The sequence below is a fragment of the Talpa europaea genome (assembly GCF_964194135.1).
Source record: "Talpa europaea genome assembly, chromosome: 2".
Lineage (NCBI taxonomy): Eukaryota > Metazoa > Chordata > Mammalia > Eulipotyphla > Talpidae > Talpa > Talpa europaea.
The window spans coordinates 104,659,508-104,674,458 of record NC_140068.1 but is presented as its reverse complement, the minus strand read 5'-3'; the positions used below and the strand labels follow the sequence as shown (position 1 = coordinate 104,674,458).

The window sequence follows — 14,951 nt, the reverse complement described above, 5'->3', positions numbered from 1 at the left end:
GGGGTGTGGCGTCACAGGGCACTTAGGTCAGAGTTATAATTAACCCAAGCAGGACTCTCAGGCAGGGAGGGAGGCCTGGCGCAGTGGGAGGTAGGACTGGAAACCCCAAGCCCCTCTACTCATGCTTGTCCAAGGCCAGGAGCAACTGGCGGCAGCGGGCAGCCTCCCTTGGGCGCAGTGCAGAGGTGAGTGAAGAGCTGGCGGAGGAAGGGAGTGAGCAGCATGACTCAGGCCTGGCTCCCTGCCAGACACAGACAGCCGCACCTCTCTGCCCACCAGGACCCAATGTCTTGCGCCTCATCTGCAGCTCTGAGGTTTCAGAAATCCAGCCCCTCGGCGCTCCATGCTCCCGTTCCCTCCACCACACACACACACAGACAAGATGGTTTTGTGGCAAAATATTTTATTGCTGCCACCCCCCTGGTGGAGCCCGGGGGGTTATGAGGGTCGCAGTTAGGTGTATCACAGCATCTTCTGAAATAGGGCGATGGCCTCGTCCATCTTCCTGAGTTCTGCTTCTGTCTGTTGGAGCTGGCAGAGAACAAGGGATGTGGGGTAAAGACCTCTGTTCAAGAGTGGAGCCCCTCCAACATCCACAGTGGCAGGCACCACAGGCAGAGGAGTCTGGGAGTGTGTGTACTTGGCTGGCCTGTTCCCCCTAATTCCTACTGGTCTCCCCATCAGCACCCCCTTCTCTTCCATCATTGGTCTTTTGGGTTTTGCCTTTTCTCAGTGGTCAGTCCCCCCAGGAGACAGGCCTCAGAGTGCAGGTCCAGCCCCTGCCAGGCTCTAGGCACTGTGGTTAGGAACCAGGCTCCTACGCAGGCACGTGGCTTCATTTGGAAAATGGCCATGATACTGCCAGGCCCAGAGGGCTGCTAGGGAGTCAATTAGGTAACTATGATCAGCCACCAAGGCCCTAACTCACCCTCCACTCCTGGTTCTTCCTGCGTCCATGCACTTTATCCCACTGTCCCTTCTGGGATCCCAGGGCCCAGTGGCTCCCTGACAATGCTGACTCAAATGTGCCCCAGGCCTGTGGGCATGTTCTGGACATGGGGTGGGCCTGGGGTCTGCCTAGGATGCAGGACACCTGGTTCTAGGTGTGCCCCCATTGTCAACTTGCTCTGTGACTTTGGGGGGTGGTGCCACCCCAGCTGTTCCTCATGCATATGAGGAGGGATTACATGGCCCCACCTGCTCAAGGGGCCTGGTGTGCATGGACTGGACAGTCCAGTGCAGGACTGGAATTCAGTGCAGAGGGAATAGATGGTGTGGGCAACAGGGACAGGGAGACCACCCGCACCACACACCTTGGCTTCGTCTGCCTTCTGGACTTCAAGGGGCACCTTGACAGGATAGCCTGAGGCAGCTCGGCGCTCCCGCAGACGCTGGGCCTGCCGCTGCGCCTCACCACGCTTGACCTGCAGTTTGCCCAGCTCCCGGGCGGGGTCCACCAGCCCCTGCAGCTGCAGGTGGACGGAGCAGCGATCGGAGGCCAGGGCCACGGCACAGCCCTGCGGTGCGGGAGCCCCCAGGGCCAGGACAGCCACCACACCCGCGCTGGCCAGCGCTTGCACGTAGCCCGACACTGCTGATGCCTGGGCACCCGTGGCCTCGTCTGCCACTTCCAGGAAGCCTGCCAGGGGAAGGAGAAACGTTGAGGCCTGACGCCAGGGAGATGAGGCAAAACAGGAGATGAGGCAGCCACACTGGTGAGTGGGCTCAGGCACAGTGGGAAGGGGTGTATGAGGGGGCCTGAGGCTCACAGTCGGGCCGGATCCGGGTGAGGTTGTAGTCAGCACGTAAAGAGCGCACGACTCGGGTGATGCTCAGGGCCAGCTCCATGGCAGCTTCTGCCTCAGGGTCCTTCCAGGAGCACTGTGGGGTGGAGGAGAGGTGAGGAGGGTTGTTGGGGGGCAGGCTGGGGAAGCCCTCCTGCAGATAATACCCCATACCTCCAAGGGCTCCGGGTAGGCGGTAACACAGAGGCTAGGGGGAGCCTGTGGTGTCCGTCGGGGCAACCGCTGGAATAGCTCCTCAGTCACAAAGGGCATGAAGGGGGAGAGCAGTCGCAGGCCAACGTCCAAGCAGGTGTAGAGGGTCTGGCGGGCGCACTCGGCCGCCGCCTCGTCCACGCCATTCAGCACGGGTTTCAGGCACTCCTAGGGGACAGGGAGGCACCGGGCTCAGGCTGGGAAAGGTCTAGTCCAGCCCTCACTGCACCTGTGAGGACTGGGAGGGGGACAGGTTGGCTTAAGTCTCATTGCCAGCCTCTGGCAAAGTGAGGCCCAGGGCCTTGCAACTCCCCACCCCCCACCCGCACAGCTGCTTCTCACCAGGTAGACATCACAGAGCTCATAGAGCCAGAAGCTGTACTGGGCGGTGGTGACGGCAGGGAAATCATAGGCCTGGAAGCCTTGGTTGCTGAGCCTCACAGCCTCAGCCAGCCGGCTGCGGATCCAGCGGTCCACCAGGCTCTCCTGGCCTCCGGGCTTGGGGGGAGAAGGGGTTTATCAGCCAGGAGGCTATCTCGAGGGAGCCAGAACCCCATGGGGGCAGGAACCATGGGCAAATCTACATTCTAGGAGTCTAATGAGTCCAAAGCAGCCACTAGGTGCCAGCATCTGGGGGAGGTCCCCCAGCACCTCGGGAGAGGACCCTCAAAGCCCTGGCCTTTCCCTGTAACCATCTGTCCCCAGCTACATGGAGGCTCCTTAGGAGCGAGCCTGGGCTTCCTGACTCCATGGCCACAGTCCTGACGCAGCATGTGCGTGATGCCTGAGTGGCGGGGGTGCAGCCTATGGGGGTGCTGCCCACCTCGCTGCCTGCCAGGCCCTCACCTCGGAGGTGGGTGAGGGTACGAAACCCTTCCCAAGGCCACGGAGGGCAAACTTGGTGGCGTTCCAGAGCTTGTTGCAGAAGTGGCGGTACCCCAAAATCCGGTTCACATCCAGGTTGATGTCACGACCTGGGTGGGGGCGAAGTGTGAGTCCTCCCTCCCACCCATGGCCAGGGCAGAGGGGAATAGGCCTCAGGAAAGGTGGAAGGGCACGGCTGAGAAGTTTGGGGACCATACCCTGGGAAGTGTACGCGCACAATCCAAACCGGAGCGCATCAGTGCCGCACTCAGGAATGCCCGCTGGGAAGTCTGCCTTCTGCAGGGAGGAGTCAGAGGGGTGTGCTGAGCCAGCCCAGCCCCACGTCCTCCTCCCCACATTCCAGCCAGGGCCCCCCACTCTGTACCTGCCCTTCTTTAGCCTTCTCCACCTCACTGGGATCCAGGTTGCTATTCAATAACTGGTCGTGGAGGCCCTGACGGTGAGGTGGGACCGGTCAGGGGGCCTGGCCACAGCCCACAGCCCTTCCCCGCCTGGCCAAGGGCCCAGCCCCACCTGCAGGGAGACGCCATAGATAACGTCCAGGGGGTCGATGACATTGCCTAGAGACTTGCTCATCTTCCGGCCGTGGGCATCGCGCACAATAGCGTGGAGATAGACCTTTGAGGTAAGGGAAGGGAGGGACTGTAAGCTGGGTCTCCTAGCCTACACCCCAACTGCCCCAAGGCCCCTGTATCTCGGGTGTTCACTCTAAGCTTCTGGCCCCTCACTGTCCTGGTCAGCCCACTCACTTTCATGTGCCTAAAGGGGCCCCCTCTACCCTGATGATAGAGTACAGGCTCACTGCGTGGAGTCCAGGTTGGCTTTCAGGACCCACAAGTCCCCTGGACCAGCCCACCCACAGCTGCCCATGGCTCTGCCCTGGGTGCCATCTGTGATGAGCCTGAGCAATGGACGGAAGGAAGGGTGGGTGAGGAACCGTGTGAGGGGTCTTGCAGGTGTCACCTCTCTGAAGGGCAGTCTGCCAGTGAGCTTCAGGCCAAGCATGACCATCCTGGCCACCCAGAAGAAGAGGATGTCATGGCCCGTCTCCAGGAGCGTCCCCGGGTAGAACACACTCAGATCTTCTGACTAGGGGCAGAGCAAGGTGTGACAGGGAGCCAAGCACCCTGCTCTGAGACCCCATCCACCAGGACTGCTCCGAGACCCCATCCGCCTAGTGACATACCTGGTTGGGCCAGCCCAGGATGGAGAAGGGGAAGAGACCAGAGGAGAACCAAGTGTCCAGTACATCTTCATCTGAAGAAGGCCAAAGGTCAGAGGTCAGAGCAGGGAGAAGAATCAGAGCCCCTGCTCTACCTGACCCCTCCCAAGGCCTCTCCTTGCCTTGCTGGAGACTGATCTTGTCAGGGGACACGCCGAATTCCTTGGCTGCCTTCTCACGGGCCTCGGTCTCACTGCGCCCACTGACCCAGTAACGCCCATCAGGGTCCTGCCAGGGGTGGGGAGGCGGGGGGTGATTACCCAAGGTATTACCAAGACCCCTTCCCCTGTCAAGGATGCTACAAATCCATAGCTCCCCCAGACGGGCCAGGTCTGGCCCTGCTCTCACCTCCCCTGCGGGTACAGCTGGGTCGTTGACAGTGATGAAGTAGGCAGGGATGCGGTGGCCCCACCACAGCTGCCGGGAGATGCACCAGTCCCTGCACGCACCATGAAGAAAGGGAGTAGAGGAGCGGGCGGAAGGGGACCTGGCCTGTGCCCAGCATAGCCCCTCCCCAGGCGCTGTCCCACACCCAGGGGCCTGCCGCACCTGATGTTGTCCATCCAGGCATGCCATGTCCGTTGATGGGTCTCAGGCAGGATGCGCAGGTCCCCCCGGGTCACAGCGGCACTGGCGGCCTGTGCCATTTCCCCACAGCGCACGTACCACTGTGGCCGCAGCAGAGGCTCCACCACGTCCTTGGAGCGGCTGCGGTACACGCGGTGGGGAGGTCAGTGGGTGCGTGCCCCGAGGAGCACCCCCCCAACCCGGCCCCTGCCCTCACTTGCAAAGCGGCACCACCATGGGGTTGTCCTCAATGCCACGAAACAGTCCCCGTTCTTTCAGTGCCGCCAATACCGCCTTCCTGGCCTCAAACCTGGGCATGCCCTGGGAGGGAGACAGGCCTGGTCATGGCTGTACCTGGGTACCCTGCCGCCTCCAGGGCTGCCTCCAGGCCCCAGGTCTCACCAGGAATGGCGGGGGCACGTTGACAAGGGCCCCTCGGGAGTCAATGATGCTGATGGCCTCCAGTCCGTGCCGCTGGCCGACCTCATAGTCGTTCTGGTCGTGTGCCGGCGTGATCTTCACCGCGCCTGAGGACACACAGAGTACCGGGGACACGAGGGGCTCAGTGAAGTTCCTCGTGTGCCTTCAGTTGCAGAATGTGGTTCCCAGACAACCCTCACACATCCCTTCCCTCAAACAGCCCCCTGAGAAGCTGCCCAACTCTGCCTGCTCAGGTGAAGCTTATCTTTTTCTTTATGACAAGAGAAAAAACAACAAATATAAGTTTAATGATTACATGTATACCTCGTGTCTACATGGGAGAAAACCAGTAAAACTGAGTCACTCAGCTGGGGTGTGCCCTTTGGGCTCCCTCCTCTCCCCACAGGACAGCCCCTTGCTCACCTGTGCCAAACTCCATGTCCACAAAATCATCAAAGACAATGGGGAGGCTCCGGGACAGGAATGGGTGAATGACACTCTTCCCCTTTAGGTGCTAGGGACAAAGGGAGGCATCAAAAATGCAAGACAGGGCTTTGCCCGGCTGCCTCCACCTGGGGTCCTGAGTCCTGACACCCAGATTCCATCCTCAGGGCCAGAAAAGCACCCAAAGTTTAAGTTTCATTTATTTATTTATTTTTAAAGATTTATTTATTTTTTGTATAAAAGCTGGGGTACAGGCCAGAGGCACAGGAAGGTGAGAGGATTCACCAGAGACAGAGTGGGGAACAGAACAGGCAGAAGGACCAAAGACACTGCAGAGGGGAGCAGTGGGCGAGGCAGGAGAGGTCTGCCGCAACATGTGGGTATCTCCCTGGCTGGCTGGGAATCGAACCTGTGCTGCAGAGGCTGCGGACAGCTTCACAGCACGGTGCTCAACCCGCTGCGCCACCGGGGAGGCCCCAAAGTTTAAGTTTCTAATCCAATTTTCTCCCTGCAGCCCAGGGGCTCAATGCCCACCCCACCTGTACAGAGTAAGGGCCCCTCGTCAGCCTTCTTCCCCCCACTGCATGCAGCCCCCTCACCACACCTGGTATCTGGAATCTTTGGGGTGCACAGCTACGGCCACGTCTCCCAGCATTGTTTCAATCCGAGTTGTTGCCACCACTACCTCCTCGTCACTGTCTGGGGTACCAGGTGGTCTCAGTGTGGTCCCCTTCCCGCTCCCCACCCCCAACCCGGCCCAGGATGCTGGTGCTCCTGGCTGCTACCTGAGCCTTGGACCTTGTAGGCAAAAGACACAATGACTCCAAACTCCACCTTCTCCTTGTAGCCTGGCACAGAGAGCAGGGTGCGACCCGCCAACTCCTTCTTATCTACCTGTGAGATGGGTATTAAGACAGGTGGCCCCAGGGCTAGGGCCGGGGGTAGGGATGGAGAGGGTCTGGGTTGGGGGGGTGCCCACCTCGATGTCAGAGATGGCGGAGTTGAGGGTGCAGGACCAGTTGACAAGGCGGGTGCTGCGGTAGATGACGCCATCCTCATGGAGTCGCACAAAGGCCTCTGTCACGGCTGCTGATAGTTTCTAGGGTACAGCCGGGGAGTTAGAGATGGGTCCAGGGCTAGGGGCCTAGGCACTCTCCACAGCAGCAGAGCAGTGAGACCTGGCCTGCCCTAGCACACGGCCCCTGGAGGGCTGTCAGGGAGCGGGGGCAAGGGGACCATGAGAACATAAGGGCAGGCGGCGAGAGCTGGAAATGGCAGGAAGCCACTCAGCTGAGGGCTGAGGACAGGTGCTGGTGCAGAGAACCTGGGACATCCAGGCTCATGAAGGTGAGGCCCCCTTATGTGCCACTTGGAAGAGTCTGAGTTCCCAGAGTGGGTGACAAGGAACACAAAAGGGTGACATTTGCAGCTGAGCCCTTAGCAGTTTCCGAGTGGCCTCACCATCTAGTGCAGGGCCAAAGCACAGTGCCCTCTTCTGTGGGTGCCCTACTCCAGGGGCCTCCCATTCCCACGCCAGCCGACACCCCGTACTCACAGGGTCCATGGTGAAACAGGCTCGATTCCAGTCCAAGGAGCTGCCGAGTTTCTTTAGCTGGTGGTAAATGCGGTCACCTTTCCTGGAAGTGGACCAACAGGCCTGGATCAGCACTTAGGCCTGTGCCGGTGGAAGACATGGGGGTGGGGTGTGCTGATGGGGCAGTGTGGGTTTCACTCATCTTCTGAAATTGACCTAGGCCCCAGAGCCCTCAAACCGATCCTCAGCCTCGGTGAGGAGGTCTGTCTGCGGCGGGCTGATCTGGACAGGAAAAGGGAAGCGGGGTGTGATGCCTACAGGGCTGCCGCACACTCACTCTTCTTTCCACTTCCAGACCTCCTGGAGAAAGGCCTCTCGGCCCAGCTGGTGCCGGTTCAGGCCCTTCTCCCGCCAGAGTTTCTTCTCCACCACCACCTGGGTGGCAATGCCCGCGTGGTCACAGCCAGGGTTCCACAGGGTGGTCTCCCCGCGCATGCGGTGCCTGGGGGGAGGAACACGGAGAACTAGAGGTGAATGGCCAGTGGAGTCTGAGACCAGAGAAAAAGGGGCTGGCTTCTAGGAAGGGCATCGGAGGACTCGGCAGTAGAGGGCGCCCTTCCCAAGTCTAAAATTGTCAGGGAGAGGACAAGAACAGCCAAGGAAAGTTAGTAAAGGAACAGGGAAGGGGAGGCTCTTGCCCAATCAGGTAGCAAAACATGAGAAAGTTCTGATTATTAAAATGATAAATTACTACATTGGAACAAAACAATGACTGGAAACAGAGCCATGCCAACTTAATATTTATTAAAGATAGTATTTCCTATCAGCAGGGAAAGGACAAACTACTCAATACGTGGGCTGGGGCAGCTAGCTCATAAGTCTGAAATATTTCCCAAGTTCCCAATAATCACAAAGATAAATTCTAGTCAGATTAAGGAACTCAACATGCAAAAAACAAAAAAACAAAAAAAAACCCAGCTGTGAGAAAGGCATTAGAAAATGTGTTTCAGAGCCTCCCCGGTGGCGCAGCGGTTGAGCGCTGAGTTGCGAAGCTGCCCGCAGCCTCTGCAGCGCCGGTTCGATCCCCGGCCACTGGGTGAGGTTCCCACATGGCGCGCAGACCTCTCCTGCCGCCCGCTGCTCCCCTCAGCAGTGTACTTCGGTCCTTCTGCCTGCTCTGCTCCCCGCTCTGGCTCTGGTGAATTCTCTCACCCTCCCGCGCGACTATACCCAGTGCTTGTATAAATAAATAAATAAATCTTTTAAAAAATAAATAAATTAAATTTAATTTAAATTAAAAAAAAGAAAAAAATGTGTTTCAAAAAAATAAAAGGTGAAAATATCATGTTTCTAACTATGAGGCAGGAGAAGCCTTTAACGAGACAAAAGACAAAGTCACAAAGAACAGTGATAAACTAACTAGATTAAAATGTAAAACTCCCGAACAACAAAAAGCACTAAAATTAAAAAGCAGTATAGATCATTCTGGAGGAAATGATTGGAAGTCAGTAATGTTTCAGAGAATCAATCAGGAAATGAATCAGAAAGTAAGATTGTGGGTCTTCATGTACCAGCTCCGAGGAGAGGCACCACTCACTCTCAGCTCTATGTTGATGCGCACTTAAAACATTAAAGTTGAATGAACTTTTTTAATGACATTTTAGAATTGCTGGGCTTACTAAGTGGAGAGAGGACGTGACTATAGAAACACAACACCGTGTTCATACTTTCAATGACTCATGGAGCTGCATCAGAGTCATCATTTAATAGGTCTGCATCATTTAATAGGTCTGTTCATGCCCACAGCGCTCAGCTCTCCTGGGGACAGGAACTGTGGCAGCTCCCTTTTCTTGCAGATTATGGCTAAATGGAAATGCTGCTTACGGGCCACATGGATATGAACATCTTTTATAAACTCTAAAATGTTGTTTGTGAAGTATAAGCTAAGAATACTCTTTCACTAAAAATGATCTCTTGGGGCTGACATAAAAAATAAATCAATAAAATATCGATATTTCTAAAAAACCCTTTTCTTTGCCAGAGGAAAAAAATATAGTAATATAACTCACTTTTATTTCTTTTTTATATTTTACTGGTGGAGATATTTAAGGCTGTATTTACATGTTTTTTTTTTTTTTTTTAAAGATTAGCTTTATTTATTAATGCATACAAAAGCTGGGTTGGGGCCTCCTTGGTGGCTCAAGGGGTTTGAACACAACATATGGAGCTGCCCGCAGCCACTACAGCACAAGTTCCATCCCCGGCCAGGGAGCTGCCCACATGGCACAGCAGACCTCTGCTGTCTAGCCCGCTGCTCCCCTCAGCAGTGTGTTTCGGTCAATCTGCCTGTTCTGTTCCCCACTCTGTCTCTGGTGAGTCCTCTCACCCCCCGCACCTCTGGCCTGTACCCCATAAATAAATAAATAGATAAATAAATGTGTGCATAAATAAATAAATCTTTAAAAAAATTAAAAAGCTGGGTTGTAGGTCAGAGGTGGGGAGAGGAGGGGTGAGAGGATTCACCAGAGACAGAATAGGGAGCAGAACAAGCAGATCTGAAATACACTGCTGAGGGGAGCAGCGGGTAAGACAGGAGAGGTCTGCTGCACCATGTGGGTCAGCTCCCTGGCCGGGATTCGAATTCATGCTGCAGTGGCTGGTGATAGCTTGATGGCGCTGAGACATCAACCCCTGCACCAGGGAAGCCCTACATCATAAATATTTTCTCCCTTTCTGGCATTTTCCCCCCACTTATTAATAATATTAAATAATAATTAGTTAATAATATTAACCAGTTAATATTTTAATTAGTTAACTACAAAGTCTAACAATCCAAGTGACAGAATGAGAGAAAATATTTATCATATAGGCACAGGGGTTAAGTGGAGGTCTGTCTTGCCCACTGCTCCCCTCAACAGTGTATTTCAGTCAGCCTGCCTGTTCTGTTCCCCACTCTGTCTCTGGTGAATCCTCTCATCCCCCGCATCTCTGATCTACACCCCAGTTCTTGTATGCATAAATAAATAAATCTTTTAAAAATATATTTATTATATAACAAAGAATATAAATACCCAGAATATGTAAAAAAAATCTTCCAACAAAACAATTTAAAAAGGTAAAAAACCCAAAGAATCAATTGGAAAATGGGTAAGAGCTAGGTATAATTCACATAAGGGGAAATCTGACTCCCTGGGAAACATGAAGAGGCACAGGCTCCCTAATAATAAGAAATAGCAAAGGTGGGGCCTCTCTGGTGGCTCAAGGGGTTAAGCATAGTACTATGAAGCAATCCACAGCCCCTGTGGCACCAGTTTGGTCCCCGGCCTGCCACGGAGCTACCCACATGGCGCAGCAGACCTCTCCTGCCTTGCCCACTGCTCCCCTCAGCAGTATATTTCAGTCAATCTGCCTGTTCTGTTCCCCACTCCATCTCTGGTGAATCCTCTCAGCTCCCACACCTCTGGCCCTATCCCAGCTCTTGTATGCATAAATAAATCTTTAAAAAAAAATTAGCAGAGGTACCAAGTTTGTGCCCAGCAAATTGGCAAACAAAGATTGATGATGTTCATGGTGAGCAAGGATATGCAAAACAAATACCCTCACATGCTTGGAAGTATAAAATGGTAAGCAATTTTTGAGGGCAACTTGGCAGCTTCTATTCATGCCCCTCAGGCCGGGTGAGTAGTTTCACTTCCTGGTAGCCTCGCCAGAGAAATCCTTCCATGTGTGTTTGAGGAAAGTGTGTACAATGTGCATACCAGCAGGGTTTTCACTGAGAAAAATTAGGAACAGCCATTAACAAAAAAGTGACTCCTTATGGTATAACTGTACTATGGAATACTATGGAGCAACAAAAAAGAATATGAAATCAGTCTGTGTACAAGGACAAGGAAAGATTGTTAAGATAAAGAGCTATATATATATATATCTTTCTACATATAGTGATATATATATTTCTAAATATAATGAGATATATATATATGTGAAAGATTTAGAAAGATCCACATTAAAGTGATAATAATGGCTAAATGTTGGGAAGGAAAAGGTCTACAGAGGGGTGGTCATGGGAATTTGATGCCTTCTTTATATTCCCTTTTTAAAAAAAAAAGATTTATTTATTTATGCATAAATAACTGGGTATAGGCCAGAGGTATGGTGGGTGAGAGGATTCACCAGAGAGAGTGAGGAGCAGAACAGGCAGATCTACTGAAATACACTGCTGAGGGGAGCAGTAGGTGAGACAGGAGAGGTCTGCTGCACCATATGTAGATCCCCTGGCTGGGGATCGAACTCATGCTGCAGTGGCTGCGGATAGCTACCTAGTGCTGAGACTTAACCCCTTGCGCCACCAGGGAGGCCTGCCTTCCTTGTATTTCTTACAAGAATATAGTCACATGTTTCTTGTCTAACTCAAAATATTGTTAGTTTTATTAGTAAGAGAAAAGAATGTAAGTGGGGGTGTTGGCTACTCAATGGGGAGATGCTGCGTGATCAGATGAGGAGGGTAATCCATCTGGGAGAGAGGTGTAGCAGCACCAGGAAGCAGAGCTGAGGGCAGATATGGAAGGAGGAGGATGAAGGATGGGCCTGAGTCTGGGGAGAGAAGGGACAGACAGGATGCGGGGGGCAGAAAGGGAACAGGGAACCAGCTGGAGGAGGGGACAGGAGCTCACCATCTGGTCAGGGAGTCCTGGATGGCGTTGGTGAGCGCGTGGCCCAGGTGCAGGGAGCCTGTCACGTTGGGGGGTGGGATGCACATCATGAAGGTGCCCCGGGGGTTTGGTGTTGACACACTGGAACGCTGATGGGGGAGGAAGGATGGGCGCATGCTAAGGCCTCTCGTCACCTTTCCCGGCCCACTCCTGGGCAATGTGTTCTTCAGAGCTGCTGTTTCCCACGCCCCTCCCCATCCCTCTAAAGCTGGATGAAAGTGCCTACTCACCCCATACTCTGGCTTGAAGAAGCCCTGCTGCTCCCACCAAGGGTACCAGGCAGCCTCCACATACTGAGGACTGTAGGAATCAGGCATGGTGCCACTGACATCTGGGGAGAAGGGGAAGGGGACAGTGCTGAGGTTGGGAGCAGCTGGGAAGACAATGATGTCAACAGAGGACTTGGGCCTCTGTAGCTCACGTCACAGCACAGGCACTGGGAGGTTGGAGGGGCTCTGCAAAGCCTCACGAAGCAAAGTGGGGACAGAGAAGGGGTAAAAACTTGGAAGGAGCAGCTGAGGAGGGTGGAGGTGGGGGGTAGGGGTCCCATTCTCTTTCCTAATACCTTTCTTTTCCCCAGGTGGGGTTGGGAGGTCATAGGTAATGACCCCTGGATCCCGTTTCTCCCTCTTCTCTGGTTTTGGTTTCTTCTGGTTAGAAAGGAAAAGACATAGACCCAGAAATCAGCAGCCTACCACGACACCAGCCATCCATCCAGTTTCACCCTAAACCACTTACCTCTCCTGGAGGAGGCTGCTGCTGTTGGATCTTCTGTTTCTGTTGGAATTTCTCTAGTTTCTCCCGTTTCTTTGCCTCTTTCTTCAGTTGAGCAGCTGTCTTTGGGGGTGCAGGGACCTCAGGGCCTAGAGAGAAACAAAGAAAGGCGGACAGCCTGATGGAGACCCTCTGTGAGGAGCTATCTCAGCTGCCAAGGCTCTCCCATGCTGACCCCCACACTTCTCCCTGCTGCAGACCCTTGCCCCAGTGATTCTGCCATCTCTAAGAGAAAAAAGAAAGTGAGCTGCACGGAAGGCTGCAGTGGAATCACTCCTCACCTGGCTGTTGGGAGAGTGTCCTGGCGCCAGAACAGAGAACCACCTCTCCCAGCACAGCCCGGAATTCTGGCTGCTGGACACATGTGATAAACCAGCGAGTCACATTACCCCAGATGCGGCGCGCAGAGGGGTCCAGGACCTGGGAGCGAAGAAAGGAACGAACTATCCTTAGTCACCCCAGAGTGAGATTTAAGGGGAGGCGCCCTCATTTGTCCCCAGACCCCAGGGACTCACATATCGGAAAGGCAGCAGCAAGGCCGTGACAGCCGCCAGGTCAGCCAGAGTGGGGGCCTCCCCGGCCAGGTAGGTGTGCCCCCGGAGCCACTCTTCCAAGGGACTCAGGGCCCTACCTAGGGCACCCAGAGCAGCCTGGTGAGAAGAAGGGGTATGAGACGAGGTCCTCCAATCCATTTGGCCCTCCTACTCCCACAAATCCCACCTCTTATGCCAGTTTCTTCGTCACTGAAATGACCATAATAAAAATACTTCCCACTCATTCAATAAATTCTTGCTGAGTTAGTTTATGTGTCAGAAGCAATATATCAAGCACAGAAAGTTGTAGTAAAGATTGTATGGGGCAACACAGTAATTGTTTCAACAAATATATATTGGGTGATTGGTTGGTAATAGATGGTGGCTGGGTATTTGGTGGCAGGTGTGGTGTGATATGTACATGTGCTGAGGTGAGAAAATGTACACCTGGAACCCATACAGTGTTGTAAACTAATGTTACCTTAAAAAAAAAAAAATCAAGCATCTACAATGTGCCAGGCACTTTAAGGAGTCCACTGAGCAGATGAGCAGAGTTCCTGACCCGGTGGACTTTATATTCTAGTGGGCAGACAATATATGTACAAATACATAACACACTGCCCTATTTTTCTCCTTAAGTGCTATGAAGAATAGTAAGTCAGATGGAGAGACAGGGAATTCCAACCCGGACCTCTGTGCTAAATGGGATAATCAGGATATAAGGGAACAAGCCAGTATCCACATCACATTCATTTCATCCATTCATTCAAGAAATATTAAGTATCCATCAGGGGCTCAATGCTCTGCAAGTAGGGGTGTTACAGGGCCCCCGAGGCACAGTCCCCTTCTGGAAGGGCTTACAATTACATGAGAAGGCAAGGTTATCTCTCCTTTCCCCTTACTTCCCTTCCTCATTCATTTCTCCTTCATAGCTTCCCAGCAACTATCATCTCTTCTGTCCTACAGGCCTCATCTCATTTGGCCTAAGTCGTTTCCTACAATTCACAGCAACTGCTATCTTTAACAGTTTTCAGACTCAAAAACTTTTATTCAGAGACTTTAAAAGGCCCGGGAGGGACATGTGCTCTGCATAAGTCTTTTAATCTCAACAATGTCGCTCAACATGAGAAGCAAGGCTTTCATGGAGGAAGAGTTTAAGTTTGCCCAGGGTCACCGTAGCAGGTGGCAATCTGAAATTTCATCATTCTATTCCTTGCTTCGTTCTCCTAAACCTCCCCTGCCTGTGCTTCTCTTCTCACTCACCTGGGGGTCCTGGGCGGAGCTTCGGAGTCCCAAGGCTGGCAGCGTTGCCCCACAGGCAGCTGGTATTAGCTCCGTGTCCGCGTAACTGACCCACTGCTGGACGAGGACGGCTGCCCGGCTACCTCCTGGGCCCCCCAAGCCTGCTGGCCATAGCAGCTGGGCCACAGCTGTGGCTCCCCACACCCAGAGCCCACCGGGCCCCTGCTCCAGAGCCGGCAGTCGGGGTGGGGGAAACGGAGTCCTGCTAGTAGGGGGCGGTTGGAGACAGATGCGGGGGTGGGGTCCCCCCCATCCGGGACCCTCTCCGGCCTCCCCGTAGCGTGCAGCTATGAGGGCTCGGAGGCTGGGGAAGGCATCTGGGTGAGGGGAGACGTAGAGGATGGACATGGTTGTGCGAGGTGGAAAAAAACCTAAGGAGAAAGAGAGACGGGAAGACTGAGGGGCCCAGGTGGGTCCTAGCTGAGTAGACAGCGAGGCTCCCCTCCCGCAGGCGCTGCAGGTGCCCCGACCCCCAGGACTGGCAATACGGTCGCGCCTCAAGAGCCGCGGGTCCGGCTCGAGGAGGAGCAGTGGCAGTGGGGTGGGGGCTCCCCAAGATCG

At 54.0% G+C, this 14,951-nt stretch overlaps 1 protein-coding gene across 1 annotated transcript; it reads right to left on the bottom strand.

The window, feature by feature from the left end:
- Positions 1 to 456: 456 nt before the first annotated feature.
- VARS1 (valyl-tRNA synthetase 1) lies at positions 457 to 14,738 on the bottom strand (the record flags this gene model as incomplete). The annotated part of the gene is made up of 29 exons (XM_084259361.1): positions 457 to 531; positions 1,314 to 1,639; positions 1,770 to 1,881; positions 1,959 to 2,165; positions 2,340 to 2,495; positions 2,844 to 2,971; positions 3,080 to 3,158; positions 3,247 to 3,315; positions 3,396 to 3,500; positions 3,846 to 3,971; positions 4,069 to 4,139; positions 4,227 to 4,332; positions 4,453 to 4,543; positions 4,654 to 4,812; positions 4,889 to 4,992; positions 5,074 to 5,198; positions 5,515 to 5,605; positions 6,140 to 6,234; positions 6,321 to 6,429; positions 6,515 to 6,634; positions 7,091 to 7,172; positions 7,407 to 7,571; positions 11,743 to 11,870; positions 12,012 to 12,112; positions 12,347 to 12,431; positions 12,520 to 12,644; positions 12,837 to 12,975; positions 13,071 to 13,205; positions 14,352 to 14,738. The coding sequence occupies 29 exons, from the start codon at positions 14,736 to 14,738 to the stop codon at positions 463 to 465; spliced, it is 3,795 nt and encodes a 1,264-aa protein (XP_084115487.1). The 3' UTR covers positions 457 to 462.
- Between the last annotated feature and the right edge of the window lie 213 nt (positions 14,739 to 14,951).